Raw genomic sequence first — 22,151 nt, 5'->3', positions numbered from 1 at the left:
ACTAGCACAATTGAATGCACAGCATTGTTAAAGTTAAGTTTAATTCTTGTTCGTAAAGAGAATAAAAAAAAAGGACCGAAAAAGAATGAACTCTTATCAATCCGCTAATGAACGATAAGATTTAAAAAAATCAAAACGTCTGCAGTGGCGTCAAAAAAGACATCAACCCGTTAATTGTTTAGGCAAATTAAGCTTCCGGTTGTGTGACACATCAATATTGACACTATTGATATGGCAGCACTTGCCACTCGTCACAATACGGAATATCATATCTACTCTCTAGTAGTATATCTCCTTTGTGAATTAATACCAACATGTCGAGCGGATATGGCGCGAAGCCCTGTAAATTGCAGCCAACAAAGTAAAACAAGACGGAAGAAAACAAAAGACTGTCTGGCAGGGTTTTAAACGCTTAGAGGGTTTCATCTCGCCATTTGTGTCTATGAAAGACTCTTTTCCAGACAGCCGTACAAGTCATTCACCTGACGAGTATTGCCGAGGACAGCTCGGTTACATTTTATTTAATTTTTTTACAACAGTCAGTGATCGTACGTGCGTTTGATTTTCAGTTCACCACCTTTAACGAGGATTCTGTCAGCCATTTTTTTTTAGAAATATCATTTTTTTATTAATCCGAGTTTTATGCAAAAGTATTTGTGTGATTGAAGAAGAAAGAAATTGGAGACATCAACCATGTCTCTTCACAAGGAAAAGCAGCGCTTAATCCAGACGTCTCGTCGTACTGGCTATTCATCGATCGCAGTAAGTTATTATCTAATGATTACGGTTTTGTTGAGGGATTAACAAGCAAAAAAGGCGTGGGTATTAACTAATTGTATGAAACCTTGCTTTTGTATAATTTTGAAAGAGCAGTTTTAAAAATTTTTCAAGCCAAGCTGTTTACGAGCAAAGTTATTATCTGAATGTTGAACTTATTACCGACAAGTTGTTTGCGTTATCACACTTGGCTTTGGAAAATTTTTGACCCTGCAGATGTTTACTTGTACCAGATACCGTAGTGCATTGTCATCATGACTAAAAAAGTAAAATCAACTTCAAATGCCAACTTTCATCATAAAGCTAACTCGCATTAAGCTGACTTACTGCCAAGCCCTTGTTACAATGTTACATAAGCTTGGCACAAGTTAGCGGTGTGAATGAGAAAAAAAAAGTCCTGAACTCAAACTTCCTATTAGTCAATGCAACTTAAATTACTTCTGCATCACAAATTTAGCCAGTTAGATAATGTAGCCTTGGGCAAATACCTTTATGGGATTTTTCATTCAATAATTTGAGGATAGTAAAAGATATTATTTCAGAGTTAAAACAATTTCCTATTTGCATAAGATATTGTAATTACTTGTTAAAATAAAAACTTTAATTGATAGGGGGCGGAATCCCGATCGAGATCAAACAAGCTGCACAGCAACGGCAAAGATGACTTTACCGTTTCTTTTACAACATCTCCTCCAGCGACTTATTCATGGGAAAATATTGAAATTTACTTGGAAACAAGTCAGGGCAATTGTTTCAAACGTTCCGCACCAGTTCAGAAACGGATCCTTGACAATGGTATTTCATTATTTCCTCCTTGATACATTGCGTCTACCGTATACAATAATGACATCTTTCTTTCTTTGAACAATTAGTCACCGGATGTGTCCGTCCTGGTGAGTTCCTGGCTATCATGGGAGCAAGTGGTGCGGGGAAAACCACTCTTCTGAATTGTCTGACCTTCAGGAACACGGGCAAACTCAAAATTTCCGGAGACAGATATCTCAATGGTGAAGTGGTTAACACCGATACCTTGGCCCGCATTTCCGGCTACGTTCAACAAGACGATTTATTTATTCCTACTCTCAAAGTCAAAGAACATCTACAGTTCCAGGTTAGTCAGCGACAAAAGACAAAGAGTAAATCAAAACTAATAGAGTACTTTGATTTTAGGCACTGTTGCGAATGGACAAACATCTGACTTACGCCGAAAGAATGATTCGTGTTGGCCAAGTCATTCATGAATTAGGACTTTCCAAGTGTGAAAATACAGTCATTGGAAATCCAGAGAGAGGAATCAAAGGTATTTCTGGAGGTGAAAGGAAACGACTGGCATTCGCCTCGGAGGTATTTTTAAAAAGTAAAATTTGTTTTCAAATTTTAATTTTCTTACAATTGCTTTTCTTTTGAAAAAAATTAAAAAGGTATTGACCAATCCTTCGTTGATGTTTTGTGACGAACCCACGTCTGGTCTCGATTCTTACATGGCACAAAACATCGTTCAGGTAAATCAATTCAAAACGAATTTTGAGAAAAGAAATTTAAACAAAATGTACAATTGGCAGGTATTGAAAAATATTGCGTCAACTGGCAAGACGGTGGTGTGCACGATCCACCAACCATCATCGGAAGTGTTTGCCTTGTTCGATCGAATTCTTTTGATGGCCGAAGGAAGAACGGCCTTCCTGGGACCCGTTGGCGACGCTCTTTCCTTTTTCTCCGCCCAGGGATTGCCTTGCCCACCCAACTACAATCCTGCCGATTATTACATCCACACTCTGGCCACGATTCCTGGTCAGGAGGTCGAATCCAAAAAGAAAAGCAGGGAGATATGTGACGCCTATGAGGTTTCAACAGCCGGTCAACAAATCCTTGAAATTGTCAAATCAAATCGTTCGTTCAATTTAACCGAAAGTCAAGAATTTCAGCTTGATGACGTGAAAGTCAAAAGATCCCCTTACAAGGCTTCCTGGTTCGCTCAATTCAGGGCCGTCTTTTGGAGGTCTTTACTTTCCGTGCTCAGAGAACCAGCCGTCTTGAGAGTCAAAGCATTCCAGACCATTGTAATTTCAATATGTGGCATTCATGTAAGAAGTAATCAATTAACGCACTTTTCCTTCAAATGCAGTTCATTTCAGCGCTCATTGCTCTAATCTACCAAGGACAGACACTTCAATACGATAACGTACGCAACATCCAAGGTGCTCTTTTCATTTTCCTCACCAACATGACCTTTCAAAACGTCTTTGGAGTCGTCAATGTGAGTCCTACATTTTTATTTATTTTTTGTTTTTACATTACGGTTCTTTTACATCCCATTTTATTCTTTTCTGACCAGGTAATAACCAGTGAACTGCCGATATTCTTGCGCGAACATTTCAACGGGATGTACCGAACGGATATCTACTTCCTGTGTAAAACGCTCGCTGATTTGCCTGTTTACATAGTCTTCCCTTTCGTCTTCGTCACGATCCCGTACTTCATTATCGGATTGAATCCGGGCGCCGAACAATTCTTCATCGCTTGTGGGATTGTTATTCTTGTCGCTAATGTAGCGACGTCATTCGGTGAAAAAAAGAAAAGCTTTCGGCATGATTACGTAATCGATAAATAATCCTTTTTACAAATTGGCGCACAGGCTACATGATCTCCTGCATGGCTGGATCGACACAAATCGCCCTAGCTATGGCCGCTCCCCTTATCATTCCCTTGTTGCTTTTCGGTGGCTTCTTTCTGCAAAACGGAGCTGTCCCTTTCTACTTTGAATGGATGCGCTACATCTCTTGGTTCATGTACGGAAATGAAGCACTTTCCATCAACCAATGGTCTGGTGTCACCTTCAACGATACCATCTGTCCAAGAGGGGTCTGCACTGGGGAGAAAATCTTGGAGAATTTCGACTTCAATCCGGTAAGTATTCGATTGATTTCACACGATTGTCAAAGAGTCATTTTCATTTTATTTTTTTTTTCATTTCAGAACTTTTTCTACCGTGACATTGGAGGATTGTGCGGATTAATTGTCGGTTTCCGCCTTGTAGCCTTCTTTGCCCTTTTGAGCAAGACTTACCGCAAAAATTAAATGTTTAATTGCAAAATTTTTTAATGGAACGCAATTTGATTTCAAGTCATACGTCGCATCTCTTTGACTATATAGAGTCCACCCGAATTCTCCCGTTTACATTTTACTTTTTAATACATTCTCTACTCTCAGTTTTTTTAAATAGACGGATTGATGCTTTTAAAAGAATAAAATGCTTCAAAAAGAAAAATAAATAAATATTCGCTCTATCGCAAAATTTAAAAAATTTGTATCAGAATTTTACAGTATAACGGTGGCGAATTTTAGTTCGATGGCGTTCAGTACAAATCCTGTACTAATCAAAATTTACTTTAATAAACAATCAAACCTTTATTCAAATTCAAATGAACTTTAAAAGTGAAAATGTGATAATTCAGACACCCTCGTTCAGTATAAAATAGCTAGTCATCTCTGTCAACGGTTGGAAAGATAAGGCATTGTGCGGCCAATACCTAATAGTCAAAAACCCGCAAGATAAGAGATTGAAAATATTCATTACGCAACATGTCTGGCAATCACTCGCTTGTGATTTTTGTATAAAAAGATTAAACCTCGACACGACATTAAGTCAGTTGCATTCTATAGAGCAAAGTAGCTTGATGTCAATTTGAGGTTGGTCTCAAGCCAAACTTACACAACAAGCAATGGAGTTACATTCCGAAAAAACCAAAGATCAACATTCCCTAAACGCAACTTTTGTTAATCTTGGGTTCGACAAAGAAACGGTAGGTTATTCAATTCTAGATTTACAAAAAGTACTAGTTCCAAAGAAAGAAATTTCGATGTCGAGAAATCTTCTGCAAATAATAAAAAAATTATATACAAATGTTTAATTTGTTTAGGGGGAGAATGGAACATCCAGCAGGAAATCGAGCCTTGGAAGCGGAAAGGGGGACTTTAAATTTTCAATGAAAGCGTCACAACCTGTGACATATTCGTGGGAAAATATTGAAGTTTACTTAGAAAAGAAACAGGGAAATTGCTTCAAGCGTTTGCCACCAACTCAGAAACGAATTCTGGACAATGGTATGTAGTAGTAACATTTTTCTGAAAGAAAAATAAAATAACCAAGAAAATGTGATTGTCTCCATTCGAAAAATTAGTCACCGGATGTGTTCGCCCTGGTGAATTTTTGGCTATCATGGGAGCCAGCGGAGCTGGCAAAACCACTCTGCTAAATTGTCTGACTTTCAGAAACACAGGACAATTGAAAGTGTCGGGTGAAAGAAACCTCAATGGCGCCAAAGTAAACACGGATACCCTAGCACGTATTTCCGGTTACGTCCAACAAGATGATCTCTTCATTTCAACCCTAACCGTCCAGGAACATCTTCGTTTTCAGGTCTATTTCGACTCATTAAAAGAGATAATTTAAAGTTTTTTCAAAATTTCGATTGTAATTCTAGGCATTGTTACGGATGGATAAACATTTAACGTATCAAGAACGTATGATTCGTGTAGATGAAGTCATGGGGGAACTAGGGCTTGGCAAATGTTCTAATGCCAGAATCGGTCATCCAGAAAGAGGAGTCAAAGGCATTTCGGGAGGTGAGAGAAAACGACTGGCATTCGCCTCGGAGGTATTTTTTTTTTAAAGTAAAATTTCAAATTTAAATTCTCTAACAAATGCTTTTGCGCTTTTCTTTCAAAAAATTAAAAAGGTATTGACCAATCCTTCGTTGATGTTTTGTGACGAACCCACGTCTGGTCTCGATTCTTACATGGCACAAAACATCGTTCAGGTAAATCGATTAAAAACGAATTTTGAGAAAAGAAATTTAAATCAAATGTAAAATTGGCAGGTCTTGAAAAATATTGCAGACACGGGCAAGACGGTGGTTTGTACGATCCATCAACCATCATCGGAAGTGTTTGCCATGTTCGATCGTATTCTTTTAATGGCTGACGGTAGAACGGCCTTTCTCGGCCCGGCCAGTGACGCTCTTTCATTTTTCGCCTTGAAAGGATTGTCATGCCCACCCAACTACAATCCTGCCGATTTTTACATTCACATCCTGGCCACGGTCCCTGGTCAGGAAGAGGAATCCAAAAAGAAAAACAGGGAGATTTGTGATGCTTACAGTTCATCGGAAGCGGGTCAACAAGTTCTAAAAATTGCCCAGGCCAATCGTTCACTGAATTCCACCGAAAGTCAAGAATTTGAATTGGCTGAAGTAAAAGTTAACCGGACTCCGTACAAGGCTTCCTGGATCGCTCAACTGAGGGCCGTGTTTTGGCGGTCGGTTATTTCAGTATTCAGGGAACCAGTGGTCATAAGAGTCAAGATTATCCAAACTATTGTAAGTTTTACTGTCAAATCCAGTTCAAATTTCAGATTTAATAACACTCGCATAACAGTTCATTTCAGCTCTCATCGCAGCAATCTACCAAGGGCAATCACTTCTACTTGACGACGTTCGCAACATTCAAGGTGCTCTCTTCATATTCCTCACCAACATGACTTTCTCAAATGTCTTTGGAGTCGTCAATGTAAGTTAATATATTACTGCAAATTACGTAACACAGAGGTGATTTGATATTCTTTGTGGAACTCTCCTCACAGGCGATAACCGCTGAACTGCCGATATTTCTGCGCGAACATTTCAACGGAATGTACCGGACCGATGTTTATTTCATTTCCAAATCTTTAGCTGACCTCCCATTGTTCATTATTCTGCCCTTCATTTTCATATCAATACCCTACTTTGCTATTGGATTAAATCCGGCTGCCGACAGGTTTTTTATCGCCAGCGGGATCATCATTCTTGTCGCTAACGTAGCTTCTGCATTCGGTAAAAATTTAAAAAACAAAAAAATTTACGACTACGCAATTTACTCAATTCTTTTCGACATGTCTGTTCTTTAGGTTTTATGGTCTCGTGCATTGCTGGCACGACTGACATTGCTCTCGCTATAGCACCTGCACTAGTTATTCCTCTGCTGTTGTTTGGAGGATTCTTTTTGTCGAACGAAGATGTACCTGTCTACTTTGACTGGATGCGCTATATCTCTTGGTTCATGTACGGCAATGAGGCACTTTCGATCAATCAATGGTCTGGCGTCACCTTTAACGACACGGGCTGCCCAGGTGAAGTGTGCACCGGGGAGGCCATTTTAGCACAATTTCAATTTAACCCGGTAATTAGAAATTAATTAATGTATATAACACTTTTATATACGTTAATTGTCATACTAATTACTCATTTTCATATTTCAGGACTACTTTGGTCGAGACATTTGGTGCTTGGTTGCTATGATTGTCGGCTTACGTATTTTAGGCTTTTTAGGACTTCTGAGCAAGACCTATCGCAAAAAATAGATTATTCTGAACAAGTGAATTCAATTGGCCTATCCTCGTACTTCCCATAAAAAATTATCTGTGTGTGTTGAACCGAACGAGAAAAAAAAACGTCATAGATTTCACGAACGAAAAACACTCAAACGAACGATGAAAATCCCCAAAATTAACATAGGATTCTCAAAAAAAAAACTATATCTTTGCAAATGAGGCTGTAACAATAACGAGGAAAATTGGGGAAAAGAATGTTTTTTTTATGTTCCTACCTTTGTGTTGTCTTCTTGGCAATGAATTGATGACATGGAAGAGTTGATGAATTAATGATGAAATGTAGTATCACTGCTGTGGCTTGGACGAAAATTTATTTGGGCCCATTATTCTGTCAATATCTGAGCGACCATAGTAGTAGTTCAAGAATAGTCTACTGAAATTATAAAAGAAATACATTTAAAATATATTCATCTAGACATATATTTATGAATCACCAGAATTGTTTGTGGTGTTCAGTGAGTTTTCCACAACAGTAGGCAACGAAAGCTCAACTTCAGTTGGCATTCAAGCAATGACATCACCTTGACCAATCACACTTCAACACACACAAGTAGTTTGGTGAGGTATTTTCTGATCGAACCAACCAATATTTAGTCAGGGTTTTGGATGAAAGTGTAACCTGCTTCTTGACTAAAACCCAATGTTTTTGTTAGCCAGTTGAGAACAACGAAAGAGTCAGAAAACAAGAGGGAAATCGTCACGTGGAGAACAACATGCATGGACAAAATGCTGTGTTTCCTTATTCGCACCTTCATGGCTTAATCACCAACTCACTATTGGTTTTTCCCAAGCAGTCTCTCATTTGAATACGAATCGCAACGTGCTACATTGAGCGCCTAAACTGAAGAGACTGATTTCCCCTTCCCAAACCTCCGTTTTGAGGAACAGCATTGCCAAACTGTTGGGACTTTTTACGCGCGGGTATTTTAATTTAAAAAAAAAAACATGAATTAATGAAACCAAAATATCTCGTACAAAAAAGAATTACAAAAAAAGTAATTTTTCCAGCGATTATTCACACACTGATAAAATATGACAAAAGAAGAAATTATTCAAATTAAATCATAGTTTGGATGGATACTTAATCATCATCACGTTATTCATCTGAGGCTTAAGATTGTCTTTTAGGTTTCACAAACATATTTTAAATCACGCTTAATAAATATATATATATATAATACATGAATAATAATTTACAATTCTGCTTGACGACGATACAATTCTCAACAGACGATAAACGACGGCGATGAGATTATGACGTAACAAGCCTTCTTACAATTATTGCTTTAAACAAGGAATTTCATGATTACTTTTTTCGTTTAAATTTAAAATCCCATACATAATTTTTTACAACTAGTACGTGAGAAAAATTGTCAAAATTATACTTGATCTAAATTTATAACTTTCACAGCATGAAATAAATTTGTTTGAAAGTAAAATTCCGATTTAAATGTCAAAATGCACTTGCAAGCCGAGCTGTACCCACTGAAAGCAATAATAAGCGGCTGGTCATTGGATTTACATTCCACGATTCGATTCCTTCAAAATGGCTTCTGAGACTAAAACGAGAATTTCATTCGAGGGTTGGATAATCATCACAGCTTTTGTTTTAATTGTGGCCTCTGCAATCGGCATGATATGCGTTGATCAAGTTAATCGAGACTCGATAGAAGAATGCAACAAACACATCGACTGCTGTTCGTCGTCCCTGAATCCGCAGTCTGCTCAAATGAAAGCAGATGCATCCTTGATCCGTGCCGTGCCTGATGGTATATCTCCACCGGAACTAGAACTCCGCCCAAGAACTTCAACCGGAACTATTCAACCGAGGTCCGTTCCACCTGAAACAGGGGAAGCTACTATCGCTCCCCAATACAGAAATTGAAAAATGATTCCTTCTCGTTTCTTCATTCACTCAATTCAAAATTTCGTCTCCACGTTCCACTTGCCATCTGCTACTTGATTTACTATGTCACTTGTCTGAAGTAGTACATAATTTTTCTCTAATAAATTGTTTCTCATATTTTTTATTCAACTATATATATAAATTAAAGACACTCCCTTGAAACAACCAATACAGAATTAACTACATAGACATATTACCTACTATATTATGTCATGTCCTATGTCTGTAATTCTAAACTGAATTTGTGGGGTATATATATTATCTTCTTTGGAGATTTTCCGATAGCGAGGATGTCTCCGGTTCAGATTGAGGGTATTTCTCTAATTCCATTTTCTCTCGCTTTTTCAGACGTTTCGTCCAGATTAGATCTGAGGTCGATGGGCCGGAAAATGGCAAAGCCTGAAATATTTTATAACATAAGAAGTAGTTTAAAAAAAAGTAATAAATGAAGATTCGTTAGCTTTTAGCCTTTTACCTGAAAGTTTACATCCGGCGGAAGTTGAGGCTTAGATTGAATTTCTGTCCGAATGTCTTGGATGCCGTACGCATTAACGCGATAAATAAGATAATAATAGAGATACATTTGGTTGGGAGTCAACTGATGGAAGCCAATAGCAGTATCCGAACAGCAGTCAAAGCCCTGAAAGGAAAACATAAAAATAAATAACACTAAAGGATAAAATTTTAGAATGAACACACCTTTTGAACGGGGTAAAAGGAAGGATGCATTTCCCATAACCAAGTATCATCCACTATCCCCAAAGTTAAATGTGTCTCTAAGGAAATGGGTAAGAACCTATCTCTGCCATAGGAATCCCTGGTGTCCATACCTTTGCAATCCAAATTCTCCATACAGATACCTGTTTTTTTTTTAAATACATTATTCATTTTAGACATAAACAATTAGGACGAAGGACTATTCGATATCCAACTTTACCGATTTGAACATCTTCTGGCCATTCAGTATCGTTGCATTTCACCGGGTTTTCTAAACCAATTTCAACAAACCTTCGCAGGGCTTCTTTGCTCAGCACGTAACCTGCGCATTCATGATTAATAAATGACGTAACACTGGTGTAAAGAAATACGATGATGTTTCCGTTACCCGATCCGCCCTGCATGTAGCCACTTTTTATGTAAGCTTTGAACTTGTGACCAAAATAAAAAGGATCTGACGTGTTGAAATTCGACAAATAAAAGCGTAGATTCTCTAAAATGACAAACCTTTGGACCAGAATCATTCAAAATAAATATTATTATTGAAATTAGAACTTTAGACCATAAAGTTTGAGGGGGGAAAAAATTAATTCCTTACGAATCGTCATCGGCTTTAAGAAACCATTCAGCTTCGTGAAAATGATGTTGATAGATGTAACGAAAGGCTTCTCTAGTCTTCCCCCATAAGGTATCGTAACCTTCAAGCGCAGGAACTTTGACGGTAGGTAGCCTATTGTCTTTATCCTTTTACAAATGAATTAAATCTTCGCTACAAATTTACATGAAAGAAACAAAAACCACCTGTTTCCGTGCTTATGAAGATTAGTCTATTGCACCGATTTCCCCAGGTGTTTTTGATGTGACGCGCTTTTCTCCAGTGGTTTTTCGGGGTGGTCATGATCCAACATAAAATCCGGACTTTTGTGTACATCTCTCTGGCTAATCCATCACGAACTATACTTAATATAAATGAAACAAATGCGAATGGATAATAAGAACATTTTAAATTCTACCTTAAATGTTTTACCTGTGTCGTATGGTTCCTTGTCTAGGTTTAAAGACATTCGGAATTCACCGTCTCGATACAATTGCGTCATTTGATTCGAAACAGAATCTAACTGGTTATCGGCAGAAAACCAGTTACACGAATCAAAAAATTTAACTAATATGAAACAGATCAGACATTCTAGTGCGTATCTTATGAAACGTTTCATAATGCAATGTTTAACAAAACACGCATCGTGTAGTGAGGAACTGTAGAAAGAAACTAACCGAGAGTGACGGGATTTTCCATTATCCTAATAACATGCGTGTTGCACCTGGGCAAGAATACACATCCTGGTTTTTTGTTATGTAGATATTTTACTAGGTCAACACTGTCACATCTGTCTAAATTGTCCGGCTATCAAACAATATAAATAAAGGTGCGTTGGACCTTTAGGAGAAGCTTAACACATCTAATTCGTGTGCTACGCAATGTCCACCAATCAAATAAAAAATCTTGGTAGACTATTTGTTTCGCATCTCAACAGTAAAAAAATTTCTGATTAAGTATGTATAATAGTTTATTGCATCCCCAATTGATGCTCAACTCATTGAACATGAGAACAGCTAGAAGACTACCAAAAGAAGAAAAAAAAACATTTGAGGTAAGTAAAAAGAAAACGAGGGGAATATAAAAGTAATTAAGCTTAAAACCCAACCACCAAAATGATATTATAAACCACTCGAACTTTTATAGAGAAAAAAGCGCAAAAAAATAAACATGCTTTAAGGATACCGCGGGGTTTGAACCAAACCAACGCATATTTAGCGCCGTGAAATGGTCTCGTCGTCGGGTAAGGAGATTCAACGTTATTGAGGATACCTACTGTGTTTTTTCCTAAATATACAATCAACGTTTAATATAACACACTCTTCACAAGAAATATAACTGGGCTAATTATGGATTACCTTAGGGGGGACTACCATATTTTTGGCCGTCTCCAGGGCGTTGAGAACGAAAGGGAATTCAGTCTGAAGAAACTTGTCAGCTTTTGCCAAGATGTTATCAGATGTCAACGTCTAGAAATAAACAAGAAATGACCCCGTTAAAGCAACAGTCGCGTTTTCAAAGATAAGAGAAAACAAATTACTCGGATGACGTTGGTAGCAAAGTCGAGTGTAACAGCCAAGGCAATGGAAAGCTGAAGGCGAAGAGCCAAGACGGGCTGGGATTCCAAGAGTCCAGTCATAGCACTGATAGTGCCACGGATGTATTCCACACATCGATTAGTGAAATAGCTAGTCAGAAAGACCACGTCATCGAACCAGTTGATTGGACCTTTCTTTTCGCCATCAACCGAACCACGATAATAATTAGCAAGTTCATGTAACTTGTCAGTTACATTTCTCTGCATCAGCTCTTGCCAATTCAATTGAACCTGTTATTAAATAATATACCAAAATATGAACATCAAACTATAAAGACTTGAGTTAAATATTTAAAAATTACCCATCCAAGAAGATCTACAAGACCACCAACAGCAACAAGTGCGTTACGAGCTTGATCGTGTAGACTTCGCTGGGCACGGGATAAGAGACGATTCTGAATTTTGAAAGCAGCATCAAAGCTTCTGCGAATGGTCCACATAATTTGTCCGGAAGGTTCGGGAGGAATTACGTGACCTGAGACAATGGGGCAGGAATTAAAATAATTTAAAACGGGAACACAATTGTTTCAGATAATGCTTACATTCATCAGAAATGTTTTCTTTAGTGATCGGCGGGATGATGTAGTCGATACATTCGTGAACAGTGGCCACGGTAAATTCCGCGGTATGGAGCGTGAGACGGGCGAGACGGTTGTTTAGCAGCTTATCCGTTGCCCCGGAAACCAAGTTGACAGCAGACGAAACACCTGTTTGTACCGGTTGCAGTTTGTCGCTGACATATGAACGAGTATTTGTCATGATCTGTAAATAATTAAACAAAATTAAATTAAATACATGATTATCTTTACAATGACTGTGTAACTGCACTAAAAAAGATACCTCTTCTGGAGTCTTTGTGACAACTGGTAATGTTTCCTCTACTTTGTTAAGAGTTTTGCAGGCCAATGTATCCACAGCGTGAATAGGTTTTTCAAACGTTGTTTGAACGATCGGCAAAACACAACTAGCAGCATAGTTTATAGTGTCTTCGGCGGTAGACCATGTCTTTTTGATCAGCGACGGGCTGTAATCCTGCAATTATATTATACATGTAAGAATCACGATCACAGAGACACACAAGATTACTTGAAAATTTTACCTTGGCTTTGATGTATGCATCAGAAGCATAGTCAATAGCAGAGTGAACAACAGGAAGATTGGCAACTCGAGAGATGAACTCTGGGGTTTGTGGGATGTCAGAATGAACCATCTTCTTGAAGTTTGGTGCTGCTGGTGTTTGTGGTGCTTGCTTGCCCTTGTTTCTTTTCCCTTTAAGATGATATTTATGATGCATGATCACTTAAAAAATAAACATCGTAATAAATACGAATAAATAGCATACTGTTAACTTTTATGACTAATTTCTCACTTATCAACACTCCAAAGTGAAACAATTTCTTATTTAATAAATTCTCAGTTATTTAACTCTAATTGCAACTCCAGAAACTAAAACAAAGTACTCTAATACAACTTATTTATACACAGCTTAATTAAACATCAATCAATTTCTATTACCTTATTGTATTTAAAATAAAACAGACTCACGCTAATTGTATACCGTAGACGCTGGAACTCTGGAGAGATCCACTCAAGACGACGGAACACGATGACTGAATGAAGAAACGAGATCTCGACGAATATATATACTAAAATAAATGCGCCTGAAATGCGACAAATGGGACGCAAGTGCAAGAAGGATGGGAAGAAAAGGAGAAACCATTCGATCTGATAAAAAGGGGTCGAGTTTCTTTAGCGTTATTCAGACGTACTATCAAGGTCATTTATAGGCTTATGTATTTCGTCGCCTCGTGTCATTTTCTAAGTATTTGTTGTGACTGTCTTTTCAACCCTCTTCCCCAACACGTGCATTGCCCCCTACCTCCTTAATAATCAAGCCTTCAGGCTTCAGCAAATGAAATTTTCTAGGACTACCGAGCTTCATGTAATTTGTGCTGTTGCTCCATATTTATAATTTGCCCAAAATCAAAAGGATTTTTATATGAGCATTTTAATACACTTTAATCATAGTTAGAGGAGCGCTGATTTATTTGTTCATTTAATAAGAAAAAGTATAATCGAAAAGGGTTTATTGATGAGATGACAAGTAAGAAAGCAATGGAATATTATTAGGCGGTCCACTTCAAGCAACGCGTGTCTTGATGAGTACCTAAGCATTTGACGCTACAGTACCTTGCGCCACAAGATAAACAGGTGTAACTACAAGTAAATCCACAAACAGCACAAAAATGACGTTCGGGAAACTTAGATGGTGGAACTTGAGCTGAAACATAATTTGGGGGCTCTGGGCGATTAACCTGTTCTTCCTCCAACAGCTGTGCAAAGGATTTTCGAAACCTGTAAAAGAGGAGAAATTACTTCAATAGAATTACACTTCGTTTCAGCAATTAATATTAAACAAAATACCGTTGTTTGAAAATTTCGAAATTTTTAGATTTCCTTCTTCTTGTTTGTTTACCATCAAGAGACTCTTCAAACTTGGGGATCTTTTTGCTTAGTACTGCATAAATATCCAGAATTAATGAAAGATCTGAAAACTAGCCAACTTACAAAAATACCTAAATTGGCATGAGGGTCATCATGAAAATTATCTTGCTCAAGTGCTTCCAATGCTTTCCTTGCTCTTCTCCTACGAGCTGCCTCATCCAAAACCCTTCTGGAATTGGCATCCTTCTGACGGGCTGACTCTCTCTGAGATGAATTCATGATGATAGATAATTTACTCGATTTCTCTTTCTGCCAAAGGAAAACTGATCCTGTCCATCAAATCATCAATTCTAGACTGCAAAACTTCCAGATATTCAGGTGCCTAACAGAGAAAATGTCAAAAAGATAAAAATACAAAATATGAGAAAATAGAAGTATTTTTTAAATTTTACAATGAAAACGTGAGTTTCATCCAAATCTTGAACTATGAATTTGTTGCCTAGAGCATGTGTCTCGTCTAAATGAAGAAGCAATTGTTTCATAGCAGCATCACATTCAACCTTTGGGTAATAATACAAATTCAAGTATAAATTTAACAATTAAGCACCATGTAAAGAAAAGGTAAACCATTATAAGTTGCCACCTGAGATACTTATTAATTTCTAAATCTATGACTATTTCCACGGGATAGTCCGATCGAATATTTTGTGCTTTCTTTCTGACAAGAAACTTTTACCAGCACAGTCAATTTCACTAGTGATTGAAGTAAGTTAAAATACCATACTTCAAATACAAAGATATAATAAATCAAGTGGCATTTATAAGTTTTACCGTAAATTATTACCAGAATTCCTTTAGTTACGTTTACCATCTTGCCCCATTGGTAAAAAGTAAGTAAGTAACTGATCGTCTGATCACCATTTTGGATTTTTGGCATCTTCTTTCAGCACTTCCAGCTTTTGATTGGCGTCGGTAGGTGGCGTCTTAAATTGAGCGGGAAAGGAGTTTGTTGGCGCATTATATAAAAATTTACAAGACTTCCATTCATAAAGGTTTGGTTTCACTTCAAGAAAACTAAGAAAAATTAAATCTTTTAATGGGAAAAAGGAAGCAAGAGTCTGAAAAAATTGTATATTGAAATACTGCGACCAGTACCGAGAGTCCGAGACACTAAAAAGAAAATGATTGGGTAGGATATTCGAGGCGCATCTGGGCTTTAATTGCCCTACATGGAAGAAAAATTCGAATGTACGCAAATGAGGAAAATTACTAGTGAAGTGACCAAATAATGAAGCACAGCGAATTTGTTAAATGTTGGCACTTGAATGGGATTTTATCGAGGAAACCTAAGATCTTCACATTGGAAGGTAAGAGTGCCAAGGGTGTTGAAACAGCAATCAAAGCTGAATAAACAGTCAAAACAGTAGAGAAGAATTCCTTTTGGTTTAAGTGACAACTGAAAATTGCTGTTAAAGACGACGCACAGTGCTATTGAGGTTGTTGTTGTTGCATTTGTGCTTGCATTTGAGCCAACATCTGTTGCATACGTCGTAGCTCCGCCTCTTTTTCCTGTGAGAACAAAACAATGATGCAAACGGTCGAAACACTATTTCCATTGTCTATTAATAACACAATAGTTACTAACCTGAAGTATTTTTTCTTTCTCACTAATCTGCTCCGGAGCAGCCGATGGCGCGGTGGAATTAGTTGGCCCAGCGGTTTTTCGATTCGAAGCTACACCTTTAGCAAGACGTTCTGATCGGTAGTTCTCATAGTGAACATCTTGTGTTACTTCCTGTAAATCTTGTAGCTGTTGACTAAATAATGAAAGAATTAAACGTTAGTGCAATGCAAGATTTTCGATCTTTGACGAGTCAAACAAGTTACATCAGCATCGTTCGGAGTTTAATGAAATCGCAGTGTTCAGGATTTTCAACTTCAACGACACCCCATGGATACTGCCGTCCGCGGACCTTTCGGCCCTTAACTTCAATCAACGTATTGGCCCCACATACAGCAAAAGGTCTGAATAAATGAATTATATTATTATTATTATTATGAATGAATTATAATTGTTATTAGTCTGAATGAATTATTACATACACTGCGTCTTTAAGCTGACGAACTTGCTCTTTGTAGTCTTCGTCTTCATCCGAATCGCAATCGGGAAGTGGGTAAATACGAATTCCGTTTGCCTCAATTTCTTCCATGACCTAATAATTTTTTAGTTAAACAAGTTTATAATAAATCTAAATGTTGGTCACAATTTTACCCTTTTCTTCAACCGAGCAATTTCTTTCTTTGTTAGCATATCTGCTTTAGCGATTACAGGCACGATGTTGACTTTGTGATGCAGCATTTTCATAAATTGCGTATCAAGGGGTTTAAGCCTATTTAGGAAAAGATTAGCCAATACATTCTGTGAAATCTAGTTGAATCACGAGTGGAATCTATCATACCCATGTCCATATGGAGAAATGAAGTAGAAACAGCAATGGACCCGGTTATCGACTATGTTACGGCGGTTTAACCCACTCTCATCGCGCAGGAAACGCTCAAATTGGTCATCAATATACTGAATTATTGATCTGAAGCTAAACAAAATTAAGACAATTTAAAATTAAATCAAAAATGGGCCTTAAAAAGTGATTTTTTTTCATTACCAATCTGTATTATCAATAGCATCTCCAAATCCAGGTGTATCAACCACTGTAAGGCGGAGCTTGACTCCCCTTTCTTCAATTTCCACAGTAGAAGCATCAATTTTGACTGTCTGCTTTGTGCGTTCTGTGAAAAAATTATTCTATTATGACCGTTGAAGCATTTTCTAGCTAAATTCTAAGCACCAACCTCCAGCTGATGGAATATTTCGTTCAGGATAAAGATCAGTCAAGAATAAACTATTGACTAGTGTTGACTTGCCAAGCCCAGTTTCTCCTAATGGATTCAAAATAAAAATCTTTAGAGTTGATGACATGAAATACAATTGCTTTGTCATTACCGACAACCATCAGAGTAAACTCAAACCCTTTTTTAACAGATTTTCTGTGAACTTGGTTAGGCAAATTCGCGAACCCTACGTATCCCGGCATTTCCGGGTTGGTAAACTGTTTCAATAAGAGAGTACATGTTTAAGTATCATTCGTGTTTCATTTAGACAGTAAACAAATCGCACGAAAAAATTAAGAAAACAAATAACCGTTACCCCGCCAGGATTTTTAATTGACTCAGCAGACATTATATGAAGATAATATAAACAAGAGTTTGAAGAAGATAAAAATAATCAAAAAACAGAGTGACAGTTATCAAATATCAAGTCCACGACCGAAAACCGTAGTGGCGGCGCTGCAATCTTATGGGTGTGTACGACCCAAAACGCTCTTGTTATTTCATGAATTTTGAATTTAAAAAGACAAAAAAATAAAAAAGGAAAAAAATTTGTGTAATGAATCATCTTATTAGATCGCAATTTATTATTAGAAAAAGAAGAATGTAACACAAAATCAAAAAACTTCAACGCTGGAAACTTCAACCAGTCAGCAGACGATTTTTTTGTCATGTGTTCCTTAATTTCGTTTGCGTTGACTTTTGTTGACAGTTAAAAAAGTTCGGAAGTAAACGTTTTGTTAACAAACTATAAACGATGTCAGGTAAACCACGTCCTTGTGGATGCAAAGGGTACCGCTCTTGCTTGCTATGTGAAAAAGAATTTAATCTATTACCTTTTAAGGATGACTCATTTACAGCAGAGTCGCTGGAAGAAAAAGTATATTAAAAATTTTAAATGTGTCTTCTGCTTTCTAAGTTTCATGTTGATAAATCAACTCTATAATTTCAGGGGATTCAATCGTATGTGTTTTGCCCAGCTTGTAATTTAGCCTGGCCAGGTTGGGACTTTGATCCAACACATCATCCAAACCATCGTGGTGAACCAATTGAATTTCCTGGGATTTACATTCAGGTAAAATTCAGCTTTTAGTCTATACATTGTTCAACAAATCTTCTAAATTTAATCTGTGATTAACAGCAAGATTTTTTCAGTGAAGAAGAAATGGTTAAACTCATGAGTTCATTTGACTCTATTCCTTGGGAGTATTCTGTTAGTGGAAGACGTAAGCAGGTAAATTATCTTCCTTTGCTTAATGAGCTATAGTTGAGCATATGATAATTATGATTATTTTAGAACTTTGGACCAAAAACCAATTTTAAGAAGAGAAAACTACAACTTGGTAGTTTTAAAGGAGTCCCCAGCTTTTCTAAAATATTTCATGACAGGATTGAAAGTGTTCCTCTTCTGAAGGATTATCATACTATTGAACAATGTAGTTTAGAATATGATCCAGAAAGAGGTGCCTCCATTGAGCCACACATAGATGACTGCTGGGTTTGGTAAGCAGCTAAAATAATTCATTATTGGGTGATGGTAAACTGTGATTATACCCGCGCTACTTGACTTTTTAGAAGGATAATAAATTACTAACTTTTTTTTCATTGTAGGGGTGAACGTATTGTGACCCTCAATTTAGCTGGCGACAGCGTTCTTACGATGACTAAATACCATGGAGGCGTTGAAAAATATAATTTACAAGATGTTGATATAGAGCTCCTTAAAACTGAAGATATTCCTGACATCTGTGTTAGAATTCCACAACCGGCAAGGTCGTTAGTGATGATTTATGGTTCAGCCCGTTACCAGTGGCTTCATTGTGTGTTGCGCCGTGATATTAAAGAACGTCGAGTTTGTATCGCCTTAAGAGAATTTACAAAACAGTTTTTGAATCCGAACCACCTCATGGGGCAAATAGTTTTGCAAGCAGCCTCGAACTATTTTTGAAATTTGACTTATAAATACAACTGAAACAACATTTATATATTATACGTGCATTTGTATCTCTTTTGTGTGATCAACTTGATGGACATATTTAAATTGACTGTTATTCATCATTCAATTGTACTAGTCAAACGTAACCCATGGCAACCAAAATTACCGGATTTCTAGCGAGAGCTCCGGATGCATTATATACTACACAGGAGTGGGGTGCGCTACATCGAGCCTTATAAGGTAAGGGCGACCCCTTCATAAAATAGCTCGACCATCACGCTATTCACGCATCACCTCACCTTTTACGGGAGGGGGACTTATTCTGACGCCCGTCTCTCCTAACCTGAACTGTCTACAAAGAAAAAATATATTATGAGGTTTGTAGGTCGCTGTGAAGCCGGCTGATGACTTTCTAAATGTCTTTGAAACTCGCCAAAACAGTAATCGGGTTTTGCTTATCAATAACATTATTGGAAATGCTTAAGTTAGTAGTAAAATATGCATGAAAATTTGATCTTTCAGTATCACAAGGCCTACGCCGCCCTTTTGCAATATTTTGGCAGTAAGAATAGAGCGATCAATACATAAAACCGTTGACAAAAAAAAATCAGCGGGAAAAAAGCCGCTTTGGGGGAGAAGTTAGGGGAAAGAAGGTCTCTCATGATTGGTCAATATCTGTTGTAGACTTGTTTTATTAGTAATTCCCTTGGCTTCCACTAAGGTTTCTGCAGTATAGCTAGTTGGCGAGCCTCCTTTTCGTTGGTATAAATGCTAGCCCCACACGAACCGAACGGCATTGTTCACTCTATAGAGGACTTCATAACTACGTCGCTCTGTGGAAGCCGAATTCTCCCAACTTTTTAAATTTGCAATTTATCGTTGATTCTCATCTAATTAAACAAAATGGTAAGTGCTTAAACAATAAATAAGGAAATTGCATAGCTTGTCATTGTATATCAATGTATTTTTCACTTGTCATCCTGAATGTGTCAAAAGTCATGACCGTTAGAGCCGGCATGCCAAACAAAATGGCAGCCGGTGCCTCGCCCTAAACGGGTTGAGCCCCGTTGAGTCATTCCAACTGTCAAACTACTCCACCCTTTTATAAAAAGTTATCAAGTTATATCTTGAAATCTAACTATTTTCTTACTTAAACTTTTAGCGCGAATGTATCTCAATCCACGTCGGTCAAGCCGGAGTCCAGATTGGTAACGCCTGCTGGGGTAAGTGTTCAGTAAAATTGAAATCAAATTAAATTTTATATTTATCTATATTGCCATCTTAGAATTGTACTGTTTGGAACATGGAATCCAGCCTGATGGTCAGATGCCCTCTGACAAATCCGTTGGAGGTGGTGATGATTCTTTCAACACCTTCTTCTCTGAAACTGGTAAGCAAAATTTCAAACAGGATGTAAAAACAAAACTGACTCTTATTATCTTTTAAACAGGTTCTGGTAAGCACGTCCCTCGTGCCGTCTTTGTCGACTTGGAGCCAACCGTCGTCGATGAGGTCCGCACTGGTACTTACCGCTCCTTGTTCCACCCTGAACAACTGATCACTGGAAAGGAAGATGCTGCCAACAACTACGCTCGTGGCCACTACACCATTGGCAAGGAAATCGTTGATTTGGTTCTTGACCGCGTCCGCAAGTTGTCCGATCAATGCACTGGTCTCCAAGGATTTCTCATTTTCCATTCCTTCGGCGGAGGCACTGGCTCAGGATTCACCTCCTTGTTGATGGAACGTCTCTCTGTTGACTACGGCAAAAAATCCAAGTTGGAATTCGCCATCTACCCAGCTCCCCAGGTTTCCACTGCTGTCGTTGAGCCTTACAACTCTATCTTGACTACCCATACTACCTTGGAACACTCCGACTGCGCTTTCATGGTCGACAATGAAGCCATTTATGACATCTGCCGCCGTAATTTGGATATCGAACGCCCGACCTACACCAACTTGAACCGATTGATTGGTCAGATCGTTTCCTCCATCACTGCTTCTCTGCGTTTCGATGGCGCTTTGAACGTCGATTTGACTGAATTTCAGACCAATTTGGTCCCTTATCCTCGTATCCATTTCCCCCTGGTCACCTACGCCCCAGTCATTTCTGCCGAGAAAGCCTACCACGAGCAGTTGACTGTTGGAGAAATCACCAACGCTTGCTTCGAGCCGGCTAACCAGATGGTCAAATGCGATCCTCGTCATGGCAAATACATGGCTTGCTGCATGTTGTACCGTGGTGATGTCGTCCCCAAGGATGTCAACGCTGCTATTGCCACCATCAAAACCAAGCGTACTATCCAATTCGTCGATTGGTGCCCAACTGGTTTCAAGGTAAATTATTATTGTTATTATTTTTAGTAACCTTGCAAATTTTATAATTTTACTTTTTTCATATTAGGTCGGTATCAACTACCAGCCCCCGACTGTTGTTCCAGGAGGTGATTTGGCCAAGGTTTCTCGCGCTGTCTGCATGTTGTCCAACACCACTGCTATCGCTGAAGCTTGGGCCCGCTTGGATCACAAATTCGATCTGATGTACGCCAAGCGCGCTTTTGTTCACTGGTACGTCGGTGAGGGTATGGAGGAAGGAGAGTTCTCTGAGGCTCGTGAAGATCTTGCAGCTCTCGAGAAGGATTACGAAGAAGTTGGCATGGACTCCGTCGAAGGCGAGGGTGAAGGAAACGATGAATATTAATTCAATGTTACCTTTCCTTTAATTGAATTCCTGGCAGTAGCATTTACTTCGCTTTGACCGATATGGATCTTCAATACATAATTGCAGCATATACTTGTTTTTATTTTTAATTGATTAAGCCGGAGTGTTGAAATAGGGAAATTAAAGAATCAACAAACAAGATA

General features: G+C 38.1%; 8 protein-coding genes and 1 long non-coding RNA gene across 11 annotated transcripts; 4 read left to right on the top strand and 5 right to left on the bottom strand.

Moving 5' to 3' along the window:
• The first annotated feature begins 392 nt into the window (after positions 1-392).
• Positions 393-3,989, top strand: LOC124193442 (protein white-like). Its single transcript, XM_046587240.1, has 10 exons — positions 393-762; positions 1,389-1,572; positions 1,650-1,888; positions 1,948-2,121; positions 2,199-2,279; positions 2,340-2,837; positions 2,903-3,034; positions 3,113-3,341; positions 3,413-3,684; positions 3,754-3,989. Exons 1-10 carry the CDS (start codon positions 694-696, stop codon positions 3,853-3,855), a joined length of 1,980 nt encoding a protein of 659 aa, XP_046443196.1. The 5' UTR covers positions 393-693; the 3' UTR covers positions 3,856-3,989.
• A 423-nt stretch (positions 3,990-4,412) lies between these two features.
• On the top strand, positions 4,413-7,620 carry LOC124193441 (protein white-like). Its single transcript, XM_046587239.1, has 10 exons — positions 4,413-4,580; positions 4,698-4,881; positions 4,959-5,197; positions 5,262-5,435; positions 5,517-5,597; positions 5,658-6,155; positions 6,214-6,345; positions 6,419-6,647; positions 6,722-6,993; positions 7,073-7,620. Exons 1-10 carry the CDS (start codon positions 4,500-4,502, stop codon positions 7,172-7,174), a joined length of 1,992 nt encoding a protein of 663 aa, XP_046443195.1. The 5' UTR covers positions 4,413-4,499; the 3' UTR covers positions 7,175-7,620.
• Positions 7,092-8,067, bottom strand: LOC124193443. Its single transcript, XR_006874267.1, has 2 exons — positions 7,639-8,067; positions 7,092-7,577 (listed from the first exon to the last, which is right to left on the bottom strand). It is a non-coding gene; the product is annotated as an uncharacterized LOC124193443 (long non-coding RNA).
• Positions 8,068-9,215: 1,148 nt separating this feature from the next.
• Positions 9,216-11,303, bottom strand: LOC124195067 (glycoprotein-N-acetylgalactosamine 3-beta-galactosyltransferase 1-like). 2 transcript variants are annotated; one of them, XM_046589546.1, is made up of 8 exons: positions 10,855-11,303; positions 10,629-10,781; positions 10,426-10,564; positions 10,216-10,334; positions 10,048-10,149; positions 9,810-9,970; positions 9,586-9,750; positions 9,216-9,509 (listed from the first exon to the last, which is right to left on the bottom strand). In XM_046589546.1, the coding sequence occupies exons 1-8, from the start codon at positions 11,039-11,041 to the stop codon at positions 9,369-9,371; spliced, it is 1,167 nt and encodes a 388-aa protein (XP_046445502.1). In that variant the 5' UTR covers positions 11,042-11,303; the 3' UTR covers positions 9,216-9,368. The 2 variants fall into 2 exon arrangements, with proteins under 2 accessions (XP_046445502.1, XP_046445501.1); XM_046589545.1 differs by having other exon boundaries at positions 10,048-10,334.
• A 71-nt stretch (positions 11,304-11,374) lies between these two features.
• LOC124195068 (perilipin-2-like) lies at positions 11,375-13,630 on the bottom strand. The gene is made up of 8 exons (XM_046589547.1): positions 13,578-13,630; positions 13,119-13,288; positions 12,860-13,051; positions 12,562-12,781; positions 12,322-12,494; positions 11,963-12,250; positions 11,781-11,891; positions 11,375-11,709 (listed from the first exon to the last, which is right to left on the bottom strand). The coding sequence occupies exons 2-8, from the start codon at positions 13,227-13,229 to the stop codon at positions 11,695-11,697; spliced, it is 1,110 nt and encodes a 369-aa protein (XP_046445503.1). The 5' UTR covers positions 13,230-13,288; positions 13,578-13,630; the 3' UTR covers positions 11,375-11,694.
• A 459-nt stretch (positions 13,631-14,089) lies between these two features.
• On the bottom strand, positions 14,090-17,829 carry LOC124195069 (septin-1-like). 2 transcript variants are annotated; one of them, XM_046589549.1, is made up of 12 exons: positions 17,670-17,829; positions 17,466-17,571; positions 17,315-17,401; positions 17,128-17,251; positions 16,924-17,058; positions 16,737-16,854; positions 16,568-16,677; positions 16,352-16,489; positions 16,110-16,281; positions 14,596-14,728; positions 14,444-14,537; positions 14,090-14,374 (listed from the first exon to the last, which is right to left on the bottom strand). In XM_046589549.1, exons 1-12 carry the CDS (start codon positions 17,700-17,702, stop codon positions 14,146-14,148), a joined length of 1,479 nt encoding a protein of 492 aa, XP_046445505.1. In that variant the 5' UTR covers positions 17,703-17,829; the 3' UTR covers positions 14,090-14,145. The 2 variants fall into 2 exon arrangements, with proteins under 2 accessions (XP_046445505.1, XP_046445504.1); XM_046589548.1 differs by lacking the exons at positions 14,090-14,374; positions 14,444-14,537; positions 14,596-14,728 and adding an exon at positions 15,584-16,033.
• On the bottom strand, positions 14,633-15,410 carry LOC124195072 (general transcription factor IIH subunit 5-like). Its single transcript, XM_046589551.1, has 3 exons — positions 15,309-15,410; positions 14,917-15,024; positions 14,633-14,846 (listed from the first exon to the last, which is right to left on the bottom strand). Exons 1-3 carry the CDS (start codon positions 15,399-15,401, stop codon positions 14,757-14,759), a joined length of 291 nt encoding a protein of 96 aa, XP_046445507.1. The 5' UTR covers positions 15,402-15,410; the 3' UTR covers positions 14,633-14,756.
• Positions 17,830-18,003: 174 nt separating the features above from the next.
• LOC124195071 (alpha-ketoglutarate-dependent dioxygenase alkB homolog 4-like) lies at positions 18,004-19,333 on the top strand. Its single transcript, XM_046589550.1, has 5 exons — positions 18,004-18,230; positions 18,303-18,425; positions 18,492-18,584; positions 18,648-18,853; positions 18,962-19,333. The coding sequence occupies exons 1-5, from the start codon at positions 18,108-18,110 to the stop codon at positions 19,296-19,298; spliced, it is 882 nt and encodes a 293-aa protein (XP_046445506.1). The 5' UTR covers positions 18,004-18,107; the 3' UTR covers positions 19,299-19,333.
• Positions 19,334-20,005: 672 nt separating this feature from the next.
• Positions 20,006-22,078, top strand: LOC124193586 (tubulin alpha-1 chain-like). The gene is made up of 5 exons (XM_046587490.1): positions 20,006-20,192; positions 20,449-20,509; positions 20,572-20,676; positions 20,737-21,623; positions 21,691-22,078. Exons 1-5 carry the CDS (start codon positions 20,190-20,192, stop codon positions 21,985-21,987), a joined length of 1,353 nt encoding a protein of 450 aa, XP_046443446.1. The 5' UTR covers positions 20,006-20,189; the 3' UTR covers positions 21,988-22,078.
• Positions 22,079-22,151: the final 73 nt, after the last annotated feature.

Source organism: Daphnia pulex, chromosome 5 (genome assembly GCF_021134715.1).
Source record: "Daphnia pulex isolate KAP4 chromosome 5, ASM2113471v1".
Lineage (NCBI taxonomy): Eukaryota > Metazoa > Arthropoda > Branchiopoda > Diplostraca > Daphniidae > Daphnia > Daphnia pulex.
This window is presented reverse-complemented; position numbering and strand designations above follow the sequence as displayed.